This window comes from Xiphias gladius, chromosome 19, assembly GCF_016859285.1.
Source record: "Xiphias gladius isolate SHS-SW01 ecotype Sanya breed wild chromosome 19, ASM1685928v1, whole genome shotgun sequence".
Taxonomy (NCBI): domain Eukaryota; kingdom Metazoa; phylum Chordata; class Actinopteri; order Istiophoriformes; family Xiphiidae; genus Xiphias; species Xiphias gladius.
In genome coordinates, this window is record NC_053418.1 from 19,943,698 (window position 1) to 19,968,079 (window position 24,382).

The 24,382-nt window shown below is 41.1% G+C and overlaps 4 protein-coding genes across 4 annotated transcripts; 1 reads left to right on the plus strand and 3 right to left on the minus strand.

The window, feature by feature from the left end:
• The first annotated feature begins 2,579 nt into the window (after positions 1–2,579).
• Positions 2,580–8,352, plus strand: LOC120805476 (phytanoyl-CoA hydroxylase-interacting protein). Its single transcript, XM_040155725.1, has 5 exons — positions 2,580–2,671; positions 5,022–5,198; positions 6,802–6,976; positions 7,193–7,310; positions 7,406–8,352. The coding sequence occupies exons 2-5, from the start codon at positions 5,022–5,024 to the stop codon at positions 7,950–7,952; spliced, it is 1,017 nt and encodes a 338-aa protein (XP_040011659.1). The 5' UTR covers positions 2,580–2,671; the 3' UTR covers positions 7,953–8,352.
• A 496-nt stretch (positions 8,353–8,848) lies between these two features.
• On the minus strand, positions 8,849–10,084 carry zgc:77112 (uncharacterized protein LOC406459 homolog). Its single transcript, XM_040155698.1, is given in 3 exon segments — positions 8,849–8,970; positions 8,973–9,793; positions 10,032–10,084. Coding segments are annotated over 3 exon segments (873 nt in total). The 5' UTR covers positions 10,052–10,084; the 3' UTR covers positions 8,849–8,938.
• A 1,015-nt stretch (positions 10,085–11,099) lies between these two features.
• Positions 11,100–14,931, minus strand: gins4 (GINS complex subunit 4 (Sld5 homolog)). The gene is made up of 8 exons (XM_040154216.1): positions 14,640–14,931; positions 14,432–14,518; positions 13,499–13,612; positions 13,282–13,379; positions 13,098–13,186; positions 12,839–12,929; positions 12,581–12,685; positions 11,100–12,268 (listed from the first exon to the last, which is right to left on the minus strand). Exons 1-7 carry the CDS (start codon positions 14,736–14,738, stop codon positions 12,589–12,591), a joined length of 675 nt encoding a protein of 224 aa, XP_040010150.1. The 5' UTR covers positions 14,739–14,931; the 3' UTR covers positions 11,100–12,268; positions 12,581–12,588.
• Positions 14,932–16,102: 1,171 nt separating this feature from the next.
• On the minus strand, positions 16,103–23,538 carry arid5a (AT rich interactive domain 5A (MRF1-like)). Its single transcript, XM_040154261.1, has 7 exons — positions 23,394–23,538; positions 22,127–22,197; positions 19,625–19,793; positions 19,468–19,520; positions 18,491–18,588; positions 18,249–18,408; positions 16,103–18,146 (listed from the first exon to the last, which is right to left on the minus strand). Exons 1-7 carry the CDS (start codon positions 23,449–23,451, stop codon positions 16,923–16,925), a joined length of 1,833 nt encoding a protein of 610 aa, XP_040010195.1. The 5' UTR covers positions 23,452–23,538; the 3' UTR covers positions 16,103–16,922.
• Between the last annotated feature and the right edge of the window lie 844 nt (positions 23,539–24,382).

A 24,382-nucleotide genomic window follows, 5' to 3' on the forward strand; every position in this document is an offset into this window, starting at 1 on the left:
AGCACTTACAGGCCAATAAAATTTTAAATTAAGGGATGGTGAGATCGGCCTCTACATTGAAAAATATGCACAGTATTTCTTATAACAGTACAGTGCAATGGATATTAATAATAATACAGTGCATTAATAATATTCATAATGCCCTATTCATGTGTAAAGCGTTTCTTACAGGCTGAGTAGGCTCCAGCACTTGAGAGTAGCATTCAAAAGCTAACTTTTGATCAGAGACAATTTTTTCCAATCTACACAGCTGCTAACATCTAACTGAATCTCTTCTTTCAACTGGCTTTCCATTCACACATATAGAATCTTTTTGGGTGGGGGAAATCTATTTGTGACTACAGGTGTTTTCAAAATATAAGTAGACTATACAAAGCTGGTAGAGGTGTTCCTTTCTCTTAGCTAGAAAACTCCAATGAAATCAGAAAATTGCATTACTTAACAGCAACATTTAAGCTAACACTGAAGCTGTATCATTACGACAACTACGACACCAAACAATATCCATGGACCACTCCTACAAAGGAGTACGACACCCAGACTGAAACAGAAACAAAACGCCTACAATTGATTAGTCTCTTTGTAGATGTTTAGACTTTCTCTGTGGTCACTTTGCTGCTCCTTGTAGTCATTTTATGTCTCTTTGTGGTCGTTAAGTGTGTAGTTGTAGTTTGTAGTTCTTAGCTCCTAGGGCCACATGACCTCTCGGGTCCCTGGGTGTGTGCCTGGTATGCCCAATTAGTAAACCATCCATGGTAATATCTAGTTTCATATCACAGCATCCGTATAATATCCTGTCACTGTTTCCCAGCTGTTGCATCATGACTGATTTAGAATCTGCACATAATTATTAATGTATAATGTGACTTTTGCAAACGTACACTGCGGTTTGTCAGTGTGTACCAATGACTGGAAATGAGTCATGAGAGACTTATCCATGTACCCAAAGAAAACTGATAAGTTTCTCATGTCATGTCCATAAGCATCAAGTCAGCATTAAGATACTTGTTTAATTTGTTCATGCACACAGAACCATATGAAGAAATGCAAAAATGATGCTTAAACGTCTGTAAAGTGTAAATTGTTTGGGTACCATCCTGCTGAAGGAATAAGAGGGAGAAATAAAGCCCCGCTCCGGGCTCCTTCTGACCATTTTAGTGCGTAAGGCCAGACACCCACTCCAGTTTGCTGGTGTCTGGTCCTGCTGATAATGCGTGGACCTTGGGGTTGGTCTTGTAATATAGGTAACGGATGGACTGTGATGAATAAATCCACACAATTTTTCAGAAAATAATAAAAAATGCCAATTTGCACGCATCACTCAAATACAAGAGATATTATCCTTTTTTTAAAATCATAAATGGGTTACATAAATGGGGCCAGAATCTCTTGTCTAAACACACACTGCCAGCCCTCCCTTAACAAACTGGCCATTCACACCTCTGGAGCTGTGAGGGTTATTTGGACAGAGGCAGACTGTCATGGCATGACTAATGATGGATGATTGCAGTTTAATTACACTCTGAGGGCATCACTTCTCTGCGGCTGGCTGGAAATAAATGAAGCTTTTCAATATCGCACACAGTCTGTGGAATTATGGCAAGGTATCTTTATAATTATTTAAACAAATACAAATATTACCTGTTTGTCGATGGACTGCACTCTGACTATCAGTTTATCTCTTTGTTATTTGTCTTTATTGTATGCTCAAATCCACTGTTTTAGCAGCAGATTATAGCCATTAATCTGGGAAGGGTCTCTTTTAATCTTTAATGAAATCCTAAATGAAGATGTCGCATGAGGTTGAACCAGTGCAAAAACATCCCTCTGAAAATTAATGCCAGTGGAAATCTGCTTACTCTGGACTTACATAGTGGCATCCCTCACACCCGTATGGGCTGGGGGGGGGGGGGTTGCCCTGTGGAGGCAGTCCATATGGCATAACAGTTGGTACATATATATTTTTTGAGGTCTTGATGGTGCTCTATGTAATTTACTGGGACATCACTAACAGCCTAATCTCTTTTGAGCACTCACTAGCTAGTGGAGTGTGTACAAAATGGTTCGTTTTTTTCCTGACACCCCCAGCGTCCATACTGTCTCCATATCTGAGAGGTGACATTTATGCAAGCAGCTAAGTGTTCGGTATATATTACAATGTGTGCGGCTTCTGTGCCTCAGGGCAGACTTACTGGCATTTGATGTGTTGTGTGTGACTGGCTGGCAAGAGCAAGATGCTGACAAGGTTGTCTGAGTGTGTCACTGTGGTCACACTCCAGTTTGTTCTTTTTTTGGGGGGGTTTTAATTCATCCTGTGTGGCTGCATAGGAGTCAAGTAAACATCATGCAGAGCCCTGAACAAGAATGAGACTGGGAGGGGGGAGGGAGGAAAAGGAGGTGGAGGGGGTTAGAGGGTTGGTGTGACAGAAAGAGAGAGAGAGAAACTGAGGGGGAGCTGGAGAAAGAGACAGACAGAGAGAGAGAGAGAGAGAGAGAGAGAGAGAGAGAGAGAGGGAGATGAGCCTGTGTGTTGGTTTCACCTCCTAAATCAGTTTTCCTGCGATCTATCATCGACTGCAGCAGAGGAGGCAAGTAGAAAAGCAGAAAAAGAAGATCATACAATTCAGCCCAGCTTTAATCTCCTCCCATCACAAATTTGAGCCCCATACGAGTAAGGTATTCTTTTAAATCAGTCTGTTTATTGATGCTTGTAAGTGCTCAGAAATAAATCCTTTGTATTGTACTCTGAAGTTGTGGACACCAAATAATTCTATGCTGTGATGGAGCGTTTCATTTGTGCATTCCTTAAGTAATATTAGATATCAAGTCAGATGAATGCAGTAGTTGGGGTGTTAATGCATGACTTTTATCTGAATGCTATTCTGTTGATGTACTCATGCATGTGTGATGACATTTCACTTGCGACTGTGAGGATCTTTCGTACATCAGCACTGACTGGTTCGAGTAATGAGATTTGATGCTCGTTATCCTAAATGTTGAGGCTTGGTTTAACTGTGCGAGGGGCTGCAACCTTTATTAGTAACACAGTCTCTCTTTTTAACAGCTTGTTCATTGAACTTCACACAATATTTCTGACTGTTACCGTGTAATGACCATTTCACCCCCTTCAGTTTAAAAAATATACTGAAAAAATTGTGCCTTTTCTTCCTCCTTTGTGCAACAATCTAAATGCGTTTTTAAAGTATTCTCCCTGGAAGAAAAAAAAAAAACAGACTTTGAATCAGAGACTTGCTTTCTGTGCCCTGTTCCATATGCATGAATGCGGCAGCTTCGTTCATGTTGCTGTCTCACAGAGATAACAACATCTCTGTGTGTGTCATGTATTTCAGCTGGTGTAAGAATTGTAACTGAGCATTAACAGCCGGAATATACACACTCCTTGATAAATTATGATTTATGATGTGAGTCCCTGTCATAATTATTAATTAGACCCACTTGCCTTATTTGGAGCAACTGTCTATCAAAGCTAGTATGGTAGCAAAGATGATTGGATCACATTTCTATTTAAAGACAGATTTATAAATTATGACCATCGGATTGTGTGAATGGTATGGAAACCTGGGTTTGAACTATTTTCACACGTATTCGATCCAAAAGTGGAACACATGCAGAAAAATGGGGCTTTGGTGACTTGTCCTGTGAGAATCTCCTCTCGCCCCAGTTTCCGTTCTGGAAAGACAACATGGGAAGATTTGAGAACAGCAGCTGGAAAACAGAACGCGTGGAAACACACGTGCGTGATGCAACAGCTCTCTCCCCTGGCCCCTGTGTGAACGAGCTACCACACAATTTTCACAGTTCACAGGCTTTAATGAGCTGCTGCAGCCTGTCCATCATACTGACTGGAGACCACCTTAGCAGACCTGGCAGTCAGACAATGGCAATGCACCAGGCATCTGTAGGATCACACAGACAAGAAAATGAGCACGTTAAGATTATTTGTACTAAATTTCTAGAAGGTTATTTTTGGCAGATCTGTGATTTAGCATATGCTCAGTGTGAGAGCGATTTTAATAAGAAAAACACGCAAGGTTCTGCTTTGGTGTTGAGCTGCTAGAATGGAGAGAAACTAAGGGAGAGAATGCTTTACAAGATCAGTAAGCAATACTGGAGGAGAGGACTGCAATAACAAACTCAGGAAGGAAGAAAATTGCAAGCAGATTATGGAGGAGTGGATGTGCACTAATTTTCAGGGCCAAAGAAGATGACCCTAATGCACACGCTGCAGAGAGTTACCAGCAGTTCAGAGGAGAGAAGGTGACAGCTATTCAAACGCAAACACAGGCTGACCAACAGTTTGCCCCCAACCCGGTACACTTGGCCATGTGCAGAAGCCTGGATCAAATTGCTGATGGGCAACTAAGGAAATACGATCATACATCACCTGCTGCTGATGACTACTTAAACCTCCCCCATTTCAGTCCAATGTAAAAGCTGGCTGAAGATTTCCCTTGAGCTGCAAGGAGTTCACTTGCTCAGCTGTTTTAAAAAGGTATGCACTTCAGCAAGGGGCAGAAGTGTTTAAAAAGTTACATTTAGTTTAAATTGTTGCTGACAGGTGCAGCAGTGTTTTTGTTTGCGATCCCTTCCTTGAGAAGACTGAGGGAGGCTGAAGATGTTTGGTTGCTGGGAGACTGCTGTGGGTGGATTATGAGATGCATGGGGAACACAGAAGCCAGTCACTCAGCTGGGAGCGTATTGAGTTGTGTAATGATGGGAAATGTCAGTTAAGGGCAAGAAAACAGGGGGAGAAGGAGATAAAAGAGCAGAACAGTGAATAAAAAGCCAGGACACAGATCCCTGAATGAAAGGTTAATTGGATTCTGTGAGGTGTTTTCAGTGGTGGTGTTTCTTAACTGCTGTACATTGTCCACTTTGTAGCTCTCGGTGATACAATTAAATCTCGCTTACCAGATGTTGCCATTCTCCAGCACTGGTATTACAGTCCCAGATTACACTCTAGTCTAACTATCCTCCCTTATCTCTCATGTTAATGGCAGATGACAGAAATGGATGCCCCTCTCTCCACCCCATGCAATATCCAGATTTGTGAGGTGACCTGCGACTCCTTCCGCATCATGTGGGATATGACCCCCGAGGACACTGCCAGAGCCACACACTTCTTCATTGACCTGAGCCGCAAAGAGAGCAAGGATCCCAACCGCTTCAAACACAGGGTCTGACCATCTGAAACTGCTGCATACTGTAACTTCATGCATCTTCCCCTGTCTGATCCCAGACTGCAGTCTGCTCCCTGTTGTGTTGTCTATGTTCATATTCCAGATTCATACAAATCAATTTTTGCTACTGAAAAAAAAATGTGCCTTTCACCACGTGACCGGTTAAGAAGTCCACCCTGTACTGTATTCCCCCTTAAAATAATAGAGGACAGCTTAAACGAGACACGAAAACATGCATTTTTATAGACATCTGGTTGGGTTAACAAATGGTTCTAACAGCAGTTGCGTCATTTCAGTCACTTCCAATACAGGCGAAAAGGAAAATGAGTGCAGTCAGCTGCTTCAGGCCAGTGACTCACTTGTACATAGTTTCCTCATAAAGTGGGTAAAAACTGACAAATTCAGCTGCAGCACCACACTCTTTTCATGTTAATTTTCCAGTGTGCATCACTAAATTAACAAATTAAGCAAAGTTCAGGCAACACAGAAATAAGGTGACAAAGAGACACTTTGAAATGGGTTTCTTTTTTTTTTTTTAAATAAATGTATTTTACTGGGACCATTAATGTCAAGCAGTGAGGGGAAATGCTTTGTACCAAATTTATCTGCCAGCTACTTTCTATCTACAGTCCCTGGATCTGCGGATGAAGTGAAACTCAAGCATGTACAACGTATCCTTTCAAGTACCTTACAGATGTTTACCTATCTATGGTATTTTTATTCATGCTAGCAGCATTGTTCTGGGGATGTTAAACTTGGTCTGTCTGTTGGTTGGTCAGTCAGTCACATCTTTGCACACTAAAATATCCCTACAACTATTAGATGGATAGCCATGAAATTTCATTGACATTCATTGTCCCCAGCAGATGAATCCTATTGACTTTGGTGATCCTCTGACTCTGACCTCTAGCTACCGTGAGGTTGACATTTATGGGTTTTAGTGAAATGGTTTGTATAACTAGCCTTTAGCTCAAAGCACTGCTCTGCTTAAGTAGCCCTCTGCCTCACGGAGCTGCTAGCATGGCTATAGTCTCTTACTCATCTTGTTTAAATATTGCTAAAGGAAAGATTTGACCTTTTCACACTGGTACACTGACATTAATAATGTTACTAGCATTTAAGTGATCGATTAGGTGTCTAAATTTAGTTCCAGTAGCCGAAGTCTAACATTTATGATCTCCCTTCATTTCAGATGCAAGATACTGACTGTAATCATGGCTTATTATTGCAGCTGGCATTCAACAGTTGAAAAAATGTTTTTGTGAAGTCAAGGCAGTGGTAGAACCGAAAGGATGATACTGTATGTTCTCTCTCTCTGATACACAAAGTGGCACAAACAAACTTGCATCAGAGATGTTTCCATGGATATATGGGCCTCTGAGCCTGTAGTAATTAGCTGTGCTTCTGAGAGGCCATGGCCAAAACAAAGCCGCTGATTTGATTAGATGTATCCTAGTTACAGCAGCTTGGGCTTGAAGTGGAAAATCATGCTAATAAGGCAAAATGTATGGAGGGAAATGTAAATTAAAACACACAGCAGCCTGTTATAGCCTTGCATACTGTCCCTGATTTCAAATCTTTCCTGCCATTTGTCCTCCAGGATGTGCCAACCAAGCTGGTGGCCAAGGCTGTGCCTCTCCCCATGGCAGTTAGGGGACACTGGTTCCTCAGCCCACGGACAGAGTACTGTGTTGCTGTTCAAACTGCTGTCCGACAGCCAGACGGGGACTACCTGGTGTCAGAGTGGAGCCAGGTGGTGGAGTTCTGCACTGGAGGTAAGACATAGAGTACCATTTGTGACAGCTAAAGTAACACCGATAATGTATGCAGTGAAATATGAGAGCTTTAACTGAGTCATTACAAGATAGGGACAAAGATGTGCAGCGCACAGAAATGGTGCAATAACAATTCTGTCTCAGTAGTGGGTAGTCATTAGCATTTGAAAGCAGTGCAGACTTGAAATGATTATACAGATCCTATCAACTTTGCAGACTATGCCATGGAACACTTACAGCAGCTTCTTGACAAGGCCAAGGGCTCTGCAGGGAGGCTGCTGAAATTCTCTGTGTTTTATCGCAACCAGCACCCAGACTACTTCGAATACGTCAGGTCAGTGCTGCATTCTTATTTCTTCATTGTATACCTAAAGCCATGCATCTAGTAATTAAGTGTACTACTCTTTTCCTGTTCATGTCTGGCATTAGGAAGGAATGTGGAGGACTGATGCGTTCAGCCCTGAAAGACAGCAGTGGGAGTCATGGTTCTCCTATCAACAGCAAACTGCATGGAGTCTTCTTCAGCTGCAACACAGAGTTTGATACAGGCCTCCCTCCCAAAGACTCCCCATACGGCCCCTTGCGTTTCCAGATCCCAGCTGGATACATGCTGAACTCCAACATCTGCCTGTATTTTGCAGACTTCTATTGTATGTACACAGCCTACCACTATGTGGTGCTGGTGCTGGCCCCTGTCGGCTCGGAGGGAGATACCTTCTGTCGCACCCGCCTCCCTATGCTGGACTTGGCCTCCAACCCCTTCCTGACATACACTCCCCCCCAGAGGCCGGGGGAAGAGCCTCTGTACTGCCATGCCAGTGACGTCATCCTTGAGGTGCTTTTTACAGAGCCGGTTCATTTGGATCAGGGCAGTGTGGCACAGATCAGTGGGCACCACCAGCTTATGAGTCTGACCACAGCCAATGCCAAGAAAGACCCAAGCTGCAAAGTGTGCAACATTAGTGTGGGACGCTGAGGGAGATGCTGATGTAAGACAGACCTGTGAGTGTGTGAGCCTGCAATGCTGAAGTTCATCAAGTGTAGGTCAGAACACAGTGGAAACAGCCCACCTCTCGGGGTGTGTGCATGCTGCTTTCCCTCTTCCCTCCTGCCTGGACTAGAATAGTGATTATTAGACTTTTACAATGTGTATCGCTCTTATGCTGGACTACTAGTTTGATGTGATTTATTTTAAAGAAATTTGTGTTTGGTACAACCTGGAAGTTCAAATGCTAGAAGCATGCCCCTTTTATAAGTCAGTGGTTTTAAACATAATGGAGCTCATAACAAATATTCTGTTATTTGTTTTTCTCATGATGCTCTGTCTATGAAGTCACTGACAGATGCCTTGTCTTCAAAAAAAAAAAAGACTTAATGTCAAATGTCTAATCTTTAATGCTACATTGTAGCTTTAACTTTACTTTTCAGCATCCCTGCCAAGTACTTTAATCTTCCTTAAAAAGCTAATTGCAGAGTTATATTTAGGGAATTCATTGTAATCCTTAATGACAGTTTCTAAATGTTGCATCATTCTCTGACAGCAAGCCTCGGCTCAATAAACAGGGCTGCGATAAGTTAGCTTATCTCCTACTTCTGTTTGTTCCTCTGCAGTGATCTCTGACCTATTCGGGAATCCCAGAAATGCCCAGAGTGAAAGGGATCCCCTCCCTGGTGCACAACAGTAACACATGGGCTGATGAGTGGCCCACGTGTAGAACATGACAAGAGAGTGTGGACTGAAAAACATCATTTGATGCTGAATGTGAAAGAGAAAAGAAAACTGAGTGCAACAAAAGTGACTTGTTTTTTATACAAAGCAGTTACTAAAATGTCTAAACATTTATTAAGATATAAGTAGCAACTCAGAGTGAAATCAATGCAAACATAATAAAAAATATCCACCTCATCAGAACCGATGCATTATGTATGACAAACACAGGGATCCTTTTTAGGTTGAGTGAGTCATGCCCTTTCACTTAGATTCTTCCCACATGTGAGCTCACACACACTGCAATGCTGTAATTCTGTCCATTGTTATTGTCCCAAAAAGGTTCTCGCTGCCCTCCTGGTAAATACCTTAAACAGAATTCTATCTTCCTTTTGGCATCCAGCACTTTAGGAATGGCAATGTCAAATTCAAAGCTGTCTATCTCTGGTCCTCCGAAACGTTTCTGCAGGTACGTGCAGGGCACATCTTTGTAGCTCTGCCATGAGTCAAAGGTGATGCGCACACGCACATCCTTCTGGAAACCGATGTTCCTGACTCGGACAGCACCCTGGAGGGCCTGTTCAGTAACACTGCAGTTCTCCAGGATAACCATGCTCTCTTCCAGCTTGGCACGGAAGGCCTGGAAATCTGCCGAGGGTTGCGGGAAGCTCACTCTGAGCCGTGTTCCTGGGCAGCAGGTGCTGACGGTGCAGCTGTAGCCGTCCTCTCTCATGCCTCCCAAGCCCTGCAGCGATGGTAGTAGGTCGAGGTCGGACTGCTCCTCTTCGTCAGAAAATACTCGCACAGCTGTTAGAGACAATCCTCTTGAATCAGCGAAAACCACACGTTTGTTCCTGACTGGGATCAAAACCTCATCATCCAAGTCACCCAAGAGAGATGAGAGAGGGTGGGTCAAACAAGCTTGACTCAAGATGACAGAGGGTAGCTGATATGATACTTGCGGACGAATGCAAGGGCGCTGGGGCTTCAGGATGGGAACCCAAACATGAGGACACAGTTGTTTGCGCTGGTTCAAGCACATCCTGACAGCAATCTCCACAAGTCCAGATGACTGGGCCATTGATCCGAGGCCACACTCTGACAGGAGCCTTGCAGGAGATATCAGTGATTTTAATAAAGACTGCTGCCCTCGCAGCAGGATTAAGTTTCTGTAACGTTGCTGTTATTGGACAGTGAGGTGCATCAAGGAAAGCATCACAACATTAAGATGACACCAAATTATTACAATAATTACAATTCACCCTCACTTTTTGAAATTTATGGAAGAATTGATACAAGATAATTCACCCCACAGCAGCAGAATCACCACACACTTATGGTGCTTACGTTGTACTGGAGATCTCCATGTTTTTAGTCTTGTGCTGAGTGAAGGGAATCTTATCCTTTTATGTGATTGGAGTTCTAGAAAACCGAAGAGAAAAAAAAAAACAAAAAACTGTATGTCTGTATTGATAAATACTGCAAAATCACTGTAGTCATACATTAAAAATCTTACTTACAGACAGCCATGAGCAGCAAGTTGTAGTCTCAGTCATCCCTCGCTCACAGGAAAATCTGGCACAATGTCCTATGTAATCTACCTCAGTCAAGATGTCATCTTGTATACTCCACCCTCTCCACTCTCCTGACCAATCAGCTGAATAATGTGGTTTTGTTCTGCTAATGTTGTTTTAGACCTGCGTATAACAAAGACTCTAGATGATGTACAGCAACACTCCCTATTTTTAAATTATGTGTTTTATACGCAGCCTAATTCAGAATCTGACTTTCAGTGTAAAAACACGTTGTCACGACAGTATTTTTAGCTGTAAAGATTTATGTGAAATTATGTCTTTGTATTGTGGCCTCAGGCCTGTGTTGTCCAGTACTGACATTGTGATAAAGTACATACAGGTCTACTTATGTACATGTAATTCTACTCTTCACTGTGGAAACTGTTCAAGTCATTCTGGGATCTATTCTCAGTCCTGTCAATGGACACAGATCCCCCCCGACGCCTAGGCCTGGATCCAAGTCAACTGTTAGCTTGATCGTGTCGTGAAGGGATCACTGTCCCACAGTCTGTCAAGGATGTGAGGCTGAGTAAGGGCCAGATTACAAACTACACTCAGCATGCCAATCACCTAACCGAGGAAGCTATTCAGGAATCAAGCCTAGTACGTATTGAATTGCATGAAGTATGTCCCACACTTTTGGAGATGTATTTGGACGCCATATTCGGGGACATTTTGATGACTTAAAACCTCACAATTTGTATGAAAGTGGTTACACTGGTCAAGATTGGACTTTCTGCCATTGCATGATGAAAAGACATCCAGAAAGCTGATAGAGGTCGACTGATGAAGTCAGGTGCTGTGATTAATGAATAAATTGAAATACTCTCACAACCATTCAATCATTTACACATTACGTTTTTATTTTTAATTCTTCCAAATCCACATTGTCAAGGTCCAAGTGAACCCTGCCATCATTTTCCAGCATTTTAATATGAATAATAGAATTCATGCACTCTAGGTGATTATTCTTAATCTAACAACATAGGGTTGTAAGATTTGATATTAGCTAGATCAGCGGTGCAGTTCAAGAGTATGACTGTCTCCTGACATGTGGTTAAGTTTTTTAAAGCCCGCTTTCTCTCAATCCCTTATCGGTTCCACTTAATGGGCACTTATTGTAAGGGCAAAAAATTAGCAGATTGCTCCCTCTGAAACGCTTACATAACAATGCTATTACAACAATTATGTCACAGAGAACACAATGTTCCTCACATCCTCTTAGGGTGAAAATAAAAACACACAATCAAAAGAAATTTCAAACCTGTGAGGCAGAGGGGTGTTGAAAAACAGATACAATTGGATTTGGTGGTCAAGGTTGTCTGAGCATTAACAGGATTTCTATTATCTATAATTTCAGTAATGCATATTCATTTACATGTGAATATCACCAAAACAAACAGCTTTCTTTCAAACATAAAAAATTAAAAATCTGCACCTTGGGATGGTAGGCACTGTGATGCCAAGTGAACTAATGAAATTTCACCTCCAGGTCACTTGGTGCATCCTGTTATTGAGCAGCAGACAAAAAGGCCAGTAATGCAACTTATCTGGCTACAGCAACAGACGGAATGAACTAGCAGATTAGACAGAGTCTTAAGAGTCTTTACCAGTCTCACATACCCCAACACACCAGAATACATTATGATTATGTAACCCAACTTATGTTGTGGAATGATTAAAAAGGTCCAAAAATAACACCACAGCACTGCAAAAGCTGGTTTGGTGAACAGGATTCATCGGCAGCCTTCATTTCTCATTAGCAGTGACCTTATATTTGGTCGTAATATTTTCCACTGAATTACATTTCTTGAAGACATTACCACAAATGCCTCAGTGTTTGCATCCAACAAGATACTCCTTAATCCTGACACTAGTGACAAAGGACATGTTTCCTGATGTGATCCCTGCAGCTTAAACTGCCCGTTCCTTATGAGCACTAGGCAATGAAAATGAGCCAGTTCTCATTTTATCCATTTCTCCCGGAGCCATCCACGCTAACATGCAGACCTGTTACATAAAAATCACTGTTAGTTGTATTTAATTGTAAACTGTAGTTCAGTGAGATGACAAGTCCAACATATTGTAAACATATTATGGCTCTTAAAATTGGTACTTTCTTCCATAATCTGTTGCCAAGAGACAATAAACACTTAAAAAAAAAAGAAAAAAAGTGAGCTACAAATACATCCAGATGTCACTGCAAAGCAGTTGCTTATGGAAGATCTGCAGAAATAAATTAACAGATGTCTGTCCAACAGGGTGTAAGGGTGGGATCGAGTTGATGAGAACAATGACAGAGTCAAACTCATTGTTACTTACTTCGACATTCAAATTAACTGCACTGCTCCACTTGAAACAAGTGGTGCTATAGTTCGATACTGCATTAGGTGCTGAGAGCCCTCTTCAAGATCCACCACATACTCTCTGATAGAAGAGACACAGTGGAGATAATATCAGGTGTTTTAGTATCCAGGCAGAAAAATATAACCGCATTGACTGTAAAAAGGTAACACTGCCACCTACTGGGTTTTAAAAACAGTGACAACACGTCAAGTGAAATGTTGATGAATTAAGTACCTCTGATCATCTGTTTCAGGCTCGACCAAGATATTTTCCTGCCTCTCCTTTACCCGCAGAAACACAAATGAGTCCAAGCAGGGCTCAGGCACTGGGATAACATTAGAATATATGGGATTTAGTGTCCCGGTCAGTGAAAATGTCAGAGCAAATGCCACCTTCTGCCAGCGCATGCCAATAGCAGTATTTCGGGCATGGGTCATCTAAGAACAAACAAATAGAACGAGTGCCTGCGAGGTAAAAGCAGAGGAGATTTTACCTGCTCTGAGCATATCCACTGTCTGTAGGTTGGGGGGCATGCGCTTCAGTGCTACAGCCTTCAGGTAGGTTTCTGTGTTGGCATAGTACCTGTATGCCAGACAAACGTGTGTTTTTAATCTGATGTGCAACTAAAACAGCAGTAAATTAAACAAACAGCTCTGACCTTATTCTACCATACTCACTCTTTAGCAAAGGCAAACTCCTCAGGTGAGAGCAAAGAGGGATCTCCCTCGCCTCGAGACTTCTCTCTCTCCAGGACATGTGGGAAAAACTTTTCAATCTAGACATGGAACAACAACAACAACAGCAACAAAAAAAAAAAATCAGGCATGTTACTCAACAAGCACTGAGTGAGATGAGAGCTTTATTTTGCACGCTGTACTGTTTGACCTGACCGACCTTCTGCAGACGAGAGCGCAGGTAGCTGCTCAGAACAAAGCGGATCCTGTCTATTTCCATGCGATGGATGCTGGCCTTTGCATCACCTTTCTTCACCCGCTGCAAGTTGGCTTCCTTTTGGTACGGAGGTCACAACAGCATTGTGAGAAATTTATTTTATCCAGGGTGACTTACAATGACCAGAAAAGCAACATCATACGCTGGTTAAATGATTGGATTATTTTTATGAATGACTATGTAAGTGCACAAATCCACCTCTGTCTCAACAGCTGGATCTGGTATTGGGATTTCAACAGCAGTAATGTTATCTAAGTCACACTGACACACAACAGATTCAAACAATTGCTTGTTACAGCTTCTCAAATGTGAGGACTAAATGTGTTGCTATTTTCTGTCCCACTCTATTCACTATTTCCTACATTTCTAGACTAAATAATTGACAGTTCAACAGTGGTGGAATTTAACTAAGTACTTTTCCTCCGGAGCTGTACCTAAGCAAAATTCTGAGGTACATTATTTGAGTATTTAAATTTCATTTCACTTTACACTTCCACTCCTCTACATTTCTGACGGTGATATTGTACTTTTTACTTATTGTACTTAAAACCAATCAACAGATTATCAACACATTTTTTCTGCACTGAGTACTTTTACTTTTAATATTACAAATACATTTTGCTATTAATACACGTGTGTATACTTGGGTAACGTTTTCAATGCAGGACCTTAACTGGTAGAGCAATTTACAGTGTGGTATTGGTACCTGAACGCATCCTCCACCAATGCAGTTGAATGAGTTATGAGAATAATCGTTTGTTTTGCAGTCCTGCTCCATACTGTATCTGCTGTTTTGAGACATTTTTAAATGTAAGGAGAATCGTGGGTGTTTTTGCACATACAGTAAACACAGGAGGTATTCGCCGTTTAATTTACCATGTGAGTCAGCTGCTCCATCACACACTCCACCACCTCTGATCTGTTCGGCAGCAGCTCCGGTGAGAACTTCTCGTTCAGCCAGGCCTGCGGCGTACAGATAGGAATACAACTGTGAAGACACACTGGACAACCTAGCGAGAGAGACAGTGCGAGGTCTGTGGTGCTACATGTTACAAATGTCATCATTTCGTTAACATCAGCTCACTTCTTCCAGTTTAGCTATCAGCTCCGCCGGGGTCATAACATCCTCCTGACTGTCATCTTGGTTGGTACCGTTGCCGTCGTCAGACAAAGACTCCGACATAGTTTTCCTTTACGAAGTAAAAAGACAAAACACGGAGCTTAACAGAAACAAAAACGTGTACATTTACTCTTTATCTAAAGTTTAAAGCCATTCAATCGAAACTAGTGAGATCTTTTTTTTTTTTTTTTTTGCTAAAGAGACAAGAACTAGCTACGAATCGGCATGTTTTTGCTGGACGCCCTGGTTCATTGGCGCCACTGCAACCGTATTCTCGCGACACTTATAGACACTAAGGCTGGAGTTTATATCATGGTTGATGTAAGGGTTTGCCTCTCCCCGTGTAATAGGCGAGATTTTAACACTGCCTAGGTACAGTGGGGCTCCTCGAGAGTAACTTTAGGGATACAAATCTTCGTGTATACTGTCGTTATGAACGCAGTTACACGGAGTGTTACCAAAGTCCTTACAGGTATAAGTAGTCTTATAACGTCCCCGCTACTACAAACATATTGTATTTTACTATTTCTGAAGAATATGTCAGTTCAATTATGCTGGTAGAGTATTAGATGGTGCAGCAAGACGCATTTTTGGGGTTAGTTTTCACTGGAGAGAAGCTCAGTGAAAACAAAAATGATATATAAACAAGTTGCAACTTTCATTGCCTGCAGGCAGTGAAAGCATGGGATATGGAAGTATGCACAGTCTATAACTCATTAGTCCTGACTGATTATTTACACACAGACACACACACACACACACACACACACACACATATATATATATATATATATGCAGTCAAAACATGGAAGCCGGCCTCCCCCAGAGAAAACGCCATGTCCCCCCTGCATAATTATGCCTGCTCTCGCTCTCTTCCACCCATGTGGGTCCCTATCAGCTCGAGTGAATTGAACAGAAGTGCCATCTTCTGCTTGGCTTGTTCCAGCTGTTTCAGACCACACTGTAGCTTGCAGCAGAATCTCATTTGTCTGATTTTCTCCTCCTTCTTCAATGCACTTGCCACATCATTTTTCTTCACCAGCAGTGATCTTGCATCCGCTGTGGTATTGCCACTGTAACGCACTGACGTTCAGTACTGCATATCAGTTCTCACAGCAGCTTCCTCTAGGCGTATCTGTGCTACATCAGATCTGCAGGGTTGTAGCCTGGTTGCACCCCAGCTTGGAGAGCTGCAGTCACTTTGTCAAGTAGATCAACTCAACTAATAAATGAATTTGTAAAACCTAAAATGACGGACAAACTGATTTAAAAATCTATTAGCAATTGAAAAAAAAAAATTCTAATCAAAATTAATGCTGTTATGGTGAAACAGTTTATGATAGTTTTTACAGCAACATTTCTATAATTGAGAACAAAGGACCAAAGGTTTAAATATTTTTATTTTTGTTATTTACTCATGATCAGTTGATTACTTTCTGTTTAAACACATTTAACTGATAAAGAGATCTGCATGTAATATTTAAACAAATATTTAACACTTATATAAGGCAGATACAGTACTCATACAGTATCATTATGTTCAACATACTTCCCAATACAGTAACGTGAAGAACAGTACAGGAAGTTCTTGGCTTTCAAAGACAAAGTATTGAAATTGTACAAGTGAAGACAAATGTGGAAGAACTGTGATTTTGAAAAAATCTGAACTTAAAATCTCTAACTTAACTGGGTGTTTCCTGAATCTATTAAGAATTCTTCATATTCTGAAGACATGTCATTAAAATTTGTATATTTTTTCCTGTACATGTAATTGTGTACAAAAAAAAATCTTCTAATCTATCAGACATGCTAATTTTATTACTGTAACACTTCAAATTTACATGATACACCAGAGTAATTCAAAGCAAAAGAAATATCACTTGCAGTTTCTGAGTAATTTCACAGTTCTTCTGTGAGTATAAAAAAAAAAAGAAATGCACCCATTCGATGCACTTGGACGACTCAACCGGTTTCACAGTGATCCCATAAATATCCCTAGCCATCACTGCTGTGACTTCACTTCCTTTCAGTCTAGTATGGTAAAGGTCACAGAAGGTCAGAGTCAGTTAATTAAAGTAACTAACAAAACCAGCCTGTATGTGAAGCCACAGAGCATAAATATGTGTGTTGCATATGCCATCTGTAAAACACAAGCTCAATGGCTTCTTTCTTCAGTGTAAAGATTAACTTTGATTAATTTTTTTGACAAGAAACAATTGTTAAAGTCTGGATTTGATATACGAAAAGTCACAGCTTGTGAGGATAAATGGGATTCATGGCAGGTAGGGTATATCCAGTCTGGGGATTTAACAGAGGAAAGGAGTATGGATATGTGTAACAAGCAGACCCAATGAGAGCAGAGTGAGCTGGACCCACCGGTATATGACGGTACATTAGCTGGGATTGAGGTAGTCTCATTCTGTTGGGGAGAAACACAGGGTGTAATGGAGGCTGGTGCCGAGAGTCTCTCCCCAATTTGTCGTAGCTTGATAGGACGCACGACACCGGCAGGGTGCCGGTGGAATGGGACAGACTCTGCTGAGCAGGAGGAACTTTTTGTAGCATTGTCCTGGATTTCTCCCTCTTCTCTGTCTGATAAAGCCACGGAGCCACATTGTTCAGCTTCTTTGCACAAGTCAGAGGGTCATCCTGGTGCATCAACCTGTTCTGGTGGATTTTATAACTTGGCCGAATAGGAGCGGGCCGCAGAAGCTGCACAGATTTTGGAATAACTTTGGTGAAACTAGAGGTAGATGTTGAGTGGAAAGGATGGGTGAAATGTTTGCCACTCCCTTTGTGGATTGGCTTCCAGGCAGAGTCTTTAATTTGGCTTTTTATTGAGTCAGCAATCAATGACTGGGAGCTGACATGAGAAAGGTCTTTATTCAATCCTGCAAGCTCTTTGGATATCTGAGTACAGCTCGCAGACTTGTCGTCCTCACTACAGTTGAGTGCATTTTTAACAGAGCCAGAACAGTTTTTTCTCAATTCTGCGCTTGATCTAGGTTTATCCTCATTCCCTGCTGGACCGTCCTCTGATGAAACAGAGTAAGGGGAAGGGCTGCGGGAAGAGGAGGAGGATAAAGGGAGCGGGGAGCCATCAGAGGAGTTGCAGTTCTGGCTGGAGGAGGCCCGGGCTGGAGACTGGGAGCAGCGGATGACGGAGGGCCTTTCTTTATCCTCGCTCTGTGGACTCGGGGGCAAGTTGAGGCTGGCCTGAGCCATTCGCTTTTTTTTCTCCAGAGGAGAGATGACCTCTCCGGCAGCAGATGGGATGTGAGCAGTCCAAGGGCTGGATGTGGGGACCGGGAGAAGGTGGGCATAGACAGGAGTGCAAAGATCGGCGGGGGCTCTGTTTGGCTGAGAGCAGTCTGGATGGTGTCTGTCAGTGGTGGCAGCCCAGAGAGCAGAGTGAGGATGCATCACTGCTTCACTCTGGCAGGCAGCTTCTGGACTCCTCTGGGTCAGTATCTATAAAATAACACACAGGATATTTTTAAAAAAAAACTATATGTACCAATAGTGGAGCAGAATTTTTTCACTTTTAGACTTTTCATCAGAGATATATGTTACCTCGGAGTCCATCTCTCTATCCGACTGAGTCCTTTTCCTCTTAACCTCAGCCTTGTTGACCTTGCCTTCCAAGTTTCTCTTGTATGGCTTGCGTGGTTTGCTTGGCGGCAGAGGCTTGTCTTCCTCTCCTTTCATGTGTCTTTCAAAGGGCAGCACGAGCCTAAAGGAACCCATTTCTGATTATGGATAACCTGACATGGTGATGGAATTGACAGGCTAGTTGGAAACAGAATCATCCTCACCTCTCATAGTGTCTGCGAGTGCAAGTAGCAGCACTGGTGCTACCTGGACTTCCTCCCAGCTCATCATACACTTTCTTCCAAAGACGCTGTGCCGTCACCTGTTGTGAAAAAATTCACAATTAGAACAGCTCGAGTCCATAATTGCTACGATAGTCTTTTTTTTTTTTTTTTTTTAAACATGTGAGAGGTAAGGGACAGCTTTTAGGAAGAATCAAAGGCTTGTCACAGTGATGCGTTAAACAAAAAGGCTCATGGTCTTTTCCCCTAGTACAAACTACAGGGCTGAGTAGGGCCCAAAGGCGACCAGAGGGCCACAAAATGAGGAAACCACTATTTATATAAATTATTATCTTGTTTGTGTGCTGAAATTGTACTGAGTAGATAGTGCTCGAAGTCTAACTTTGTTCATTTATTACTATGTTTTACTCCTTAACTTTTCTTATTTTACTGCATTTAGTTGTTGTGTGCACACTCTTAACTTGCCTCAAGACTGTGGCCCTTTGGTTCCACATTGCATCAAGTGCTTGGGCCCCACTGTGCCTGCTTTCAAGTTTAGTTTTAAACCATTTTTTAAGGAAGGCATTGTCAGGTTACCCTTTAAGTGCTATGTCTGCTGGTTTTCAGAACTGAAAGAACACTTTCATTTTTAAATTCATGCATGTGTAGGCGGCTTATATTGTTGTGTTTACACCCAGGGACATGGTGGCGGTGGAGGTGACGGTCAACTCTGTTTAGAGCTCCAGTTCTGCTCTTGTGCTGTTTTAATATGAGTTGCACTCTCAGAACTTGTCCCACGGTGTCATCATCAAAGGCAACACTGCATGGGTGGTGATGAATTGAGAGTTCAGAGGCCTAAATGTCCTCCAGTGTGGTAAAAGGCACCACGTTACAGAACCTGGCCTATCGCTCATTTTCCACTGAGAAACCAGTAAACCAAAGGACTGTGAAGAATAGCCGAATGAAGAACTTGTACTTACTAAATCATAGCCCCCACGTTTCTCAACAGCTTTGTAGATCCTCCAAAGATTAACTGAGGGTGGAAAAAACATGAGAACCTAATTATTTTCATCCCAATTCCATGTGAATATTGTGTTCGTTCAACACAAAGCACAGTGCTACTGAGCGTAAACTCACTCTGTTTGAAGCCGAGATGTGGGATCCTTTCTATGGGTGAACCTTTGTCCTTCATAAAAGAGTGCAGACTTGATACAAAGGCCTTCTCCTCCATCTGCACTAGATTGGGCCTGGTCTCTTCCACACATTCAGTTGTAGAGTCGTGAATCTCGATAACAGGGGGAGAAGCCTAGCATAGAGAGAAAACGTGTGTAAGCGTGTGTTTTGTGTCAAAATCAAGTAGCTGCTGTAAACGGAACATGGTCCACTGCACTGATGTGTTAACCTGTTTTACAGTTGACAGTATTATCACAGATGGGAAAAAGACACACACAGTCATCTCATGGGACACAAATGTTAAAATGAAACATCAAAATCAGAGTAGGGTTTTACCGCTACTTTCAATAGATAACCGCTACACATCCTGTCTGTAGAGATAGCAGCAGACTTGTGGGGTTTTTGGTCTAGAGTTGTCAGTCACTGGTATCACAAATGTCACTTTGTAAAACAAACATAAGAGAAGGAATTTATGCATAAAATGTTGTAAACAAAATAAACCAATGGTGACTGATGAGAAGCTAAGTGCTGAGAAAAAAAAAAAAAAAACGGCTTTACAGTAATATCTCAAAACATGCGGTTGCATGTTTGCTGTATTTCTGCAGAACTTGTGTCAGTGACTTTGAGGAGGATTTTAAGATACGAAATTCTCAAGTGTTACAAAAACAAGACTACCCAGAACTCCAGTGTAAGAAATTTACAATGTCACTATTTGTGGTTTGCAAGAAAGCAGAAATGAAACAGTGAAGACATGCAGAATTAAAATAATCAGTTAGAAAGATTTCAGGAAGAGAAGTGTAAAACATCCAAAACATAAGATGAGAAGCTGTTGATGAAAGCGATACCATTTCTGTACTTATATTCTAAATTTGATTTTCGGATTGCCCTTTTAGGGCTTAAATAAAAAAATCTGGTGCAAGCGCAAGCTGGAAACTTAACCTTATTGCTTTGTGATGTGGACAATATATAGTGTGTTGAATAAGTAAACAGCAGTTATTTCAATTTCAGTCGCTATTTTACAGCAACAATATTATTCCTGTTGTGTGAACACTGGCTCCAACAGCACAAATGCTGGTATAGTCACCGGTGTTACTGCGGTGGAATCGAAGGTTACGGTATTTCATGCCAGATATTTAAATGTGAAATCTCACTTTGCCACTGCGTCAATCAATTTCGACAGGCTGGACGTCAAAAGAGACACAGAATGGTCAATGTCAATATTTCACTTTGAATCACCATACGTAGAAGCTGTTTTATTTCTGTGGCAGCCATTGTACAACAAAACAGCTCGAGGTGGTTTCATATTGAATCAAGTTCCTCTATGCGGTTCCTGGTTCCGAGAAGTAGGCCTCTAGAGTGAGTAATAGTGAAGGTGCAGGCCTCTAACCAAGATAGCCTTGGCTGAGTCACAGTTGAGCAGCTCCACACTGCCGTTCCCAGCGAACAGCCGACACCTCTGACTTTCCACTGTTATTCTGTATCACCTAGGAGATACACCTCAATGAGGCAGATATTTGGTTTGCATTGTTTGTAAGAAGAGACGTGCGAAAATGTTACTTCCCAAACCTCATTTGCGTTGTCTGTATTTCCAGGACAGCAATTGGTTGATGAATGTGGAACGAGCTAAATTATGTCGGCATCCGCGTCCAAAATGATGTGAGTGTGATAGCTCTGGCGGGGGAAATTGCAAAATTTTGCTTGGGATCTTGCATAAAATTCACTGGTATTCACAAAGGGCTTATTTATTTTCAGCCACTGATTTGCATTCATCTGATTCACAAAACCTTCGGGTTAATGCATCAATGGCTGACTACAGGAAACGTTTGCACTCTAAGCCACATAATGCAGATCTCACTCCACACCAGAGAGCGAATATGATTTTGAAACATTCAGTTGATTTCCACTAGGTGAAATTTTTTTGGAAAACCGTGTGGGTGATGTTGATGTCAATGTGTTGATATGTGACTCTCACAATGATTGTCAGTGGCGTGCTGGATCGATGCTATCGGCAGGCCAGAAGTCACCACAGAAACCACCAGGCTTTCAACTAACATCAGTCTTGGAAATTTGATGAGCTAATTCGCATTTCTCATATTATACCTCTCATTTCAGTTACCAGAATAGTGGCTGTGAGGATCTCCTACAGTTTCTGTGTGCAATGAAATATTGTGGTGCGTGAGATATATAGGTGCGTTTCGTAGCTCTGTCAGAATACGAAGCCGAATCACTTATTCCTTGTTACTCATTTCACTATCTTCTATCAAGATGAAACAACTGTACACACACAATCAGCATTTCATTTGCCACCTTCTCAAATTCACTAAAAAAGGGAAATGAAAACACAACACATAACTCATTCTGAGTAGTCATGTCTGTAGTCACTGATTAACTGTAACTGATGGAAACTGCCCAGCTTGCTACCAGAAGGACAACCGACATTTTATCAGCAATGACTGAAGTTAGTACCTGCTTCATCATCCCCTTCTCTTCGTCACTGGCTGCTGTTTGTTGTGACGTCTCACTCTGGTCCTCCTGAGCTACAAACATACACATTACGGGGAAAAAGACGTTTACCACTTTACTCAAGAAAAAAAAAGGAATATGAATTTGGATTCAGAGAACCACACTGGAGAAACCAAAAAAAAACTTCTTCATTTCAAGGAACTATAATTATATGTACATGTATATATGTTCATTAAAAAAACGTATTAAAACTGATGTTCATCATTGCTGAGTAGGTTTTAGTTTCATAATTTGTTCAACGATCAGGTGATCTATCAGCAAAAAAAAACAAAAAAAAACAGAAATCTGTAGAACATATTGTCAACTGAACCTGATATAAAACCACAGGTTGCAAAACCACTTCCTGCTCATGAACATAACCGCTTGTATGCTGCACTGTATGATATTGTAACGCATTAACTACAGTATTAAAAAAAAACAGTGTATATAATATTACTATTAGTAGTGGAATATAATATATTGAGAAATACTGTTCATTTAATTCCATGCCCTAAAGCTATTTTTACTGTCTTTTTGGGTGGTGGTGGGGGGTGTGTTTGTTGTATGAGGAAAATAAAACATACATGTTAAAAGCCCCAAGCCCTGGGAATGAAATATAATTCTGAGAACCATAAAATGTCATTTTTTCACACACTGTCAGCGCAATACCTCATAGCCCTCCACCCACGGTCATATCATTTGTGTGCAAAACCAATATGCTTCTCTTTTGACATCTCTTATTTCCTGTGCTGTGGCTTGAACCTTTAATTCTGCTTTCAGTAGCCTCTAACTTCTCCAATTTAATGAGTTGAAGAAATATTTTTGATATATTGTTTCCAACACACACTGTTATGTTATGTGGGTGTTTAACTTTATGTATTAAAGCATTTGCAATGGAATTTTAAGCAGATATTCATTACAGTCAAAGTATTGTCATCGAGTAATCCGGGCACTTGTTTAAGATTGAGGCTAAGAATACATTCCTGAGGCAGTATAGACTACTAAATCAAAATGGTTTGCTTCTTTCACAAATTATTTAAATGTACACTAATTTACTTCTGAAAAAGCAGACAGTTTTTCATATGATGTATAAACAAGGTCATTTAGAGTGTTAATATTTATCAGGTTCAGGATAACTAAAACTATACAGTGTTTAACCTGTTGTAGAAAGCACATGAAAAAGTAAATATGAACAGTATCTGGTTTCAGTAAAGATGAAAAATATTCTCACCCATCTCCAGAAGTTGTCTGCTAGTCTCCGGCTTGTGTGTTTTGTGACAGTAATTCATGCAGCACCCTCTTCAACTTCACACCTCGAAAATAGGAAGGTGTCTCCACAGGACAGTTTCATTGGTTGACTGATGGCACCGCAGCAAATGAGTCTGGAAGACATTTTTTTTTTCTCATTCAAGTCTCAGTATGTCTGTTCTCTCTGTTTTGTCTCCTAGCTTTCAGTCAAAAAAAAAAAAAAAAGACAGCTGTGTTTAAATTGTTTGTCTAAGCATGGATCAAACTCTTCATCTGGATACTTTGTCTACAATTTCAACAGAATATGATGCTATACAGATAATTATGTTTATTATTTCATTAAGTGGATGTCTTATGTTCACAATGTTATCAGCAACACAGGGGACTGGGATGTCATTACTCTTTTTGTATGTATTACAAATTATTGGGTATATAAAAGTGTACAAAGTAAAGAAAAGTTTACATGTATTGTATGAACTGACAAAATAAATGAAGATAATCAAAAATAAGACACAACAAGATGAAAAGGTAAGAAAAATAATAATAATCATTAATGAAGACAAATAAAGAAAAAACAAATAAAAGTCTCATCCCAAGCATACTATGCCTACATTATTTTTTTTTTGGTTTTTTTGACAGACTAAAACGAAAACCAAACCAGTGTTTAAAACCTGTGGTGGACTCACATTCACGAAAACTGCTGAATTTGGGGAAGAGAGAGAAACATTCAACTGATGCCCAGAATAAAGGTTAAACGCATCTCAATGTCAGCATAACATTTCCCAGATGTCTCCATAATTAGAACAATGTATTTTAGGAATGTATTTCAAATAAGGGACCTACTGTCAATGTACAGCAGCGCCTGAGTGAGTGTCAAATATTTCTTGGAGCTGGCTTCTTACTGACAGAAGAGCTGTCTACTTCACAGTGATTCAGATAAGGTGATTCAAAATCAAATGATGTGGTTTGGGT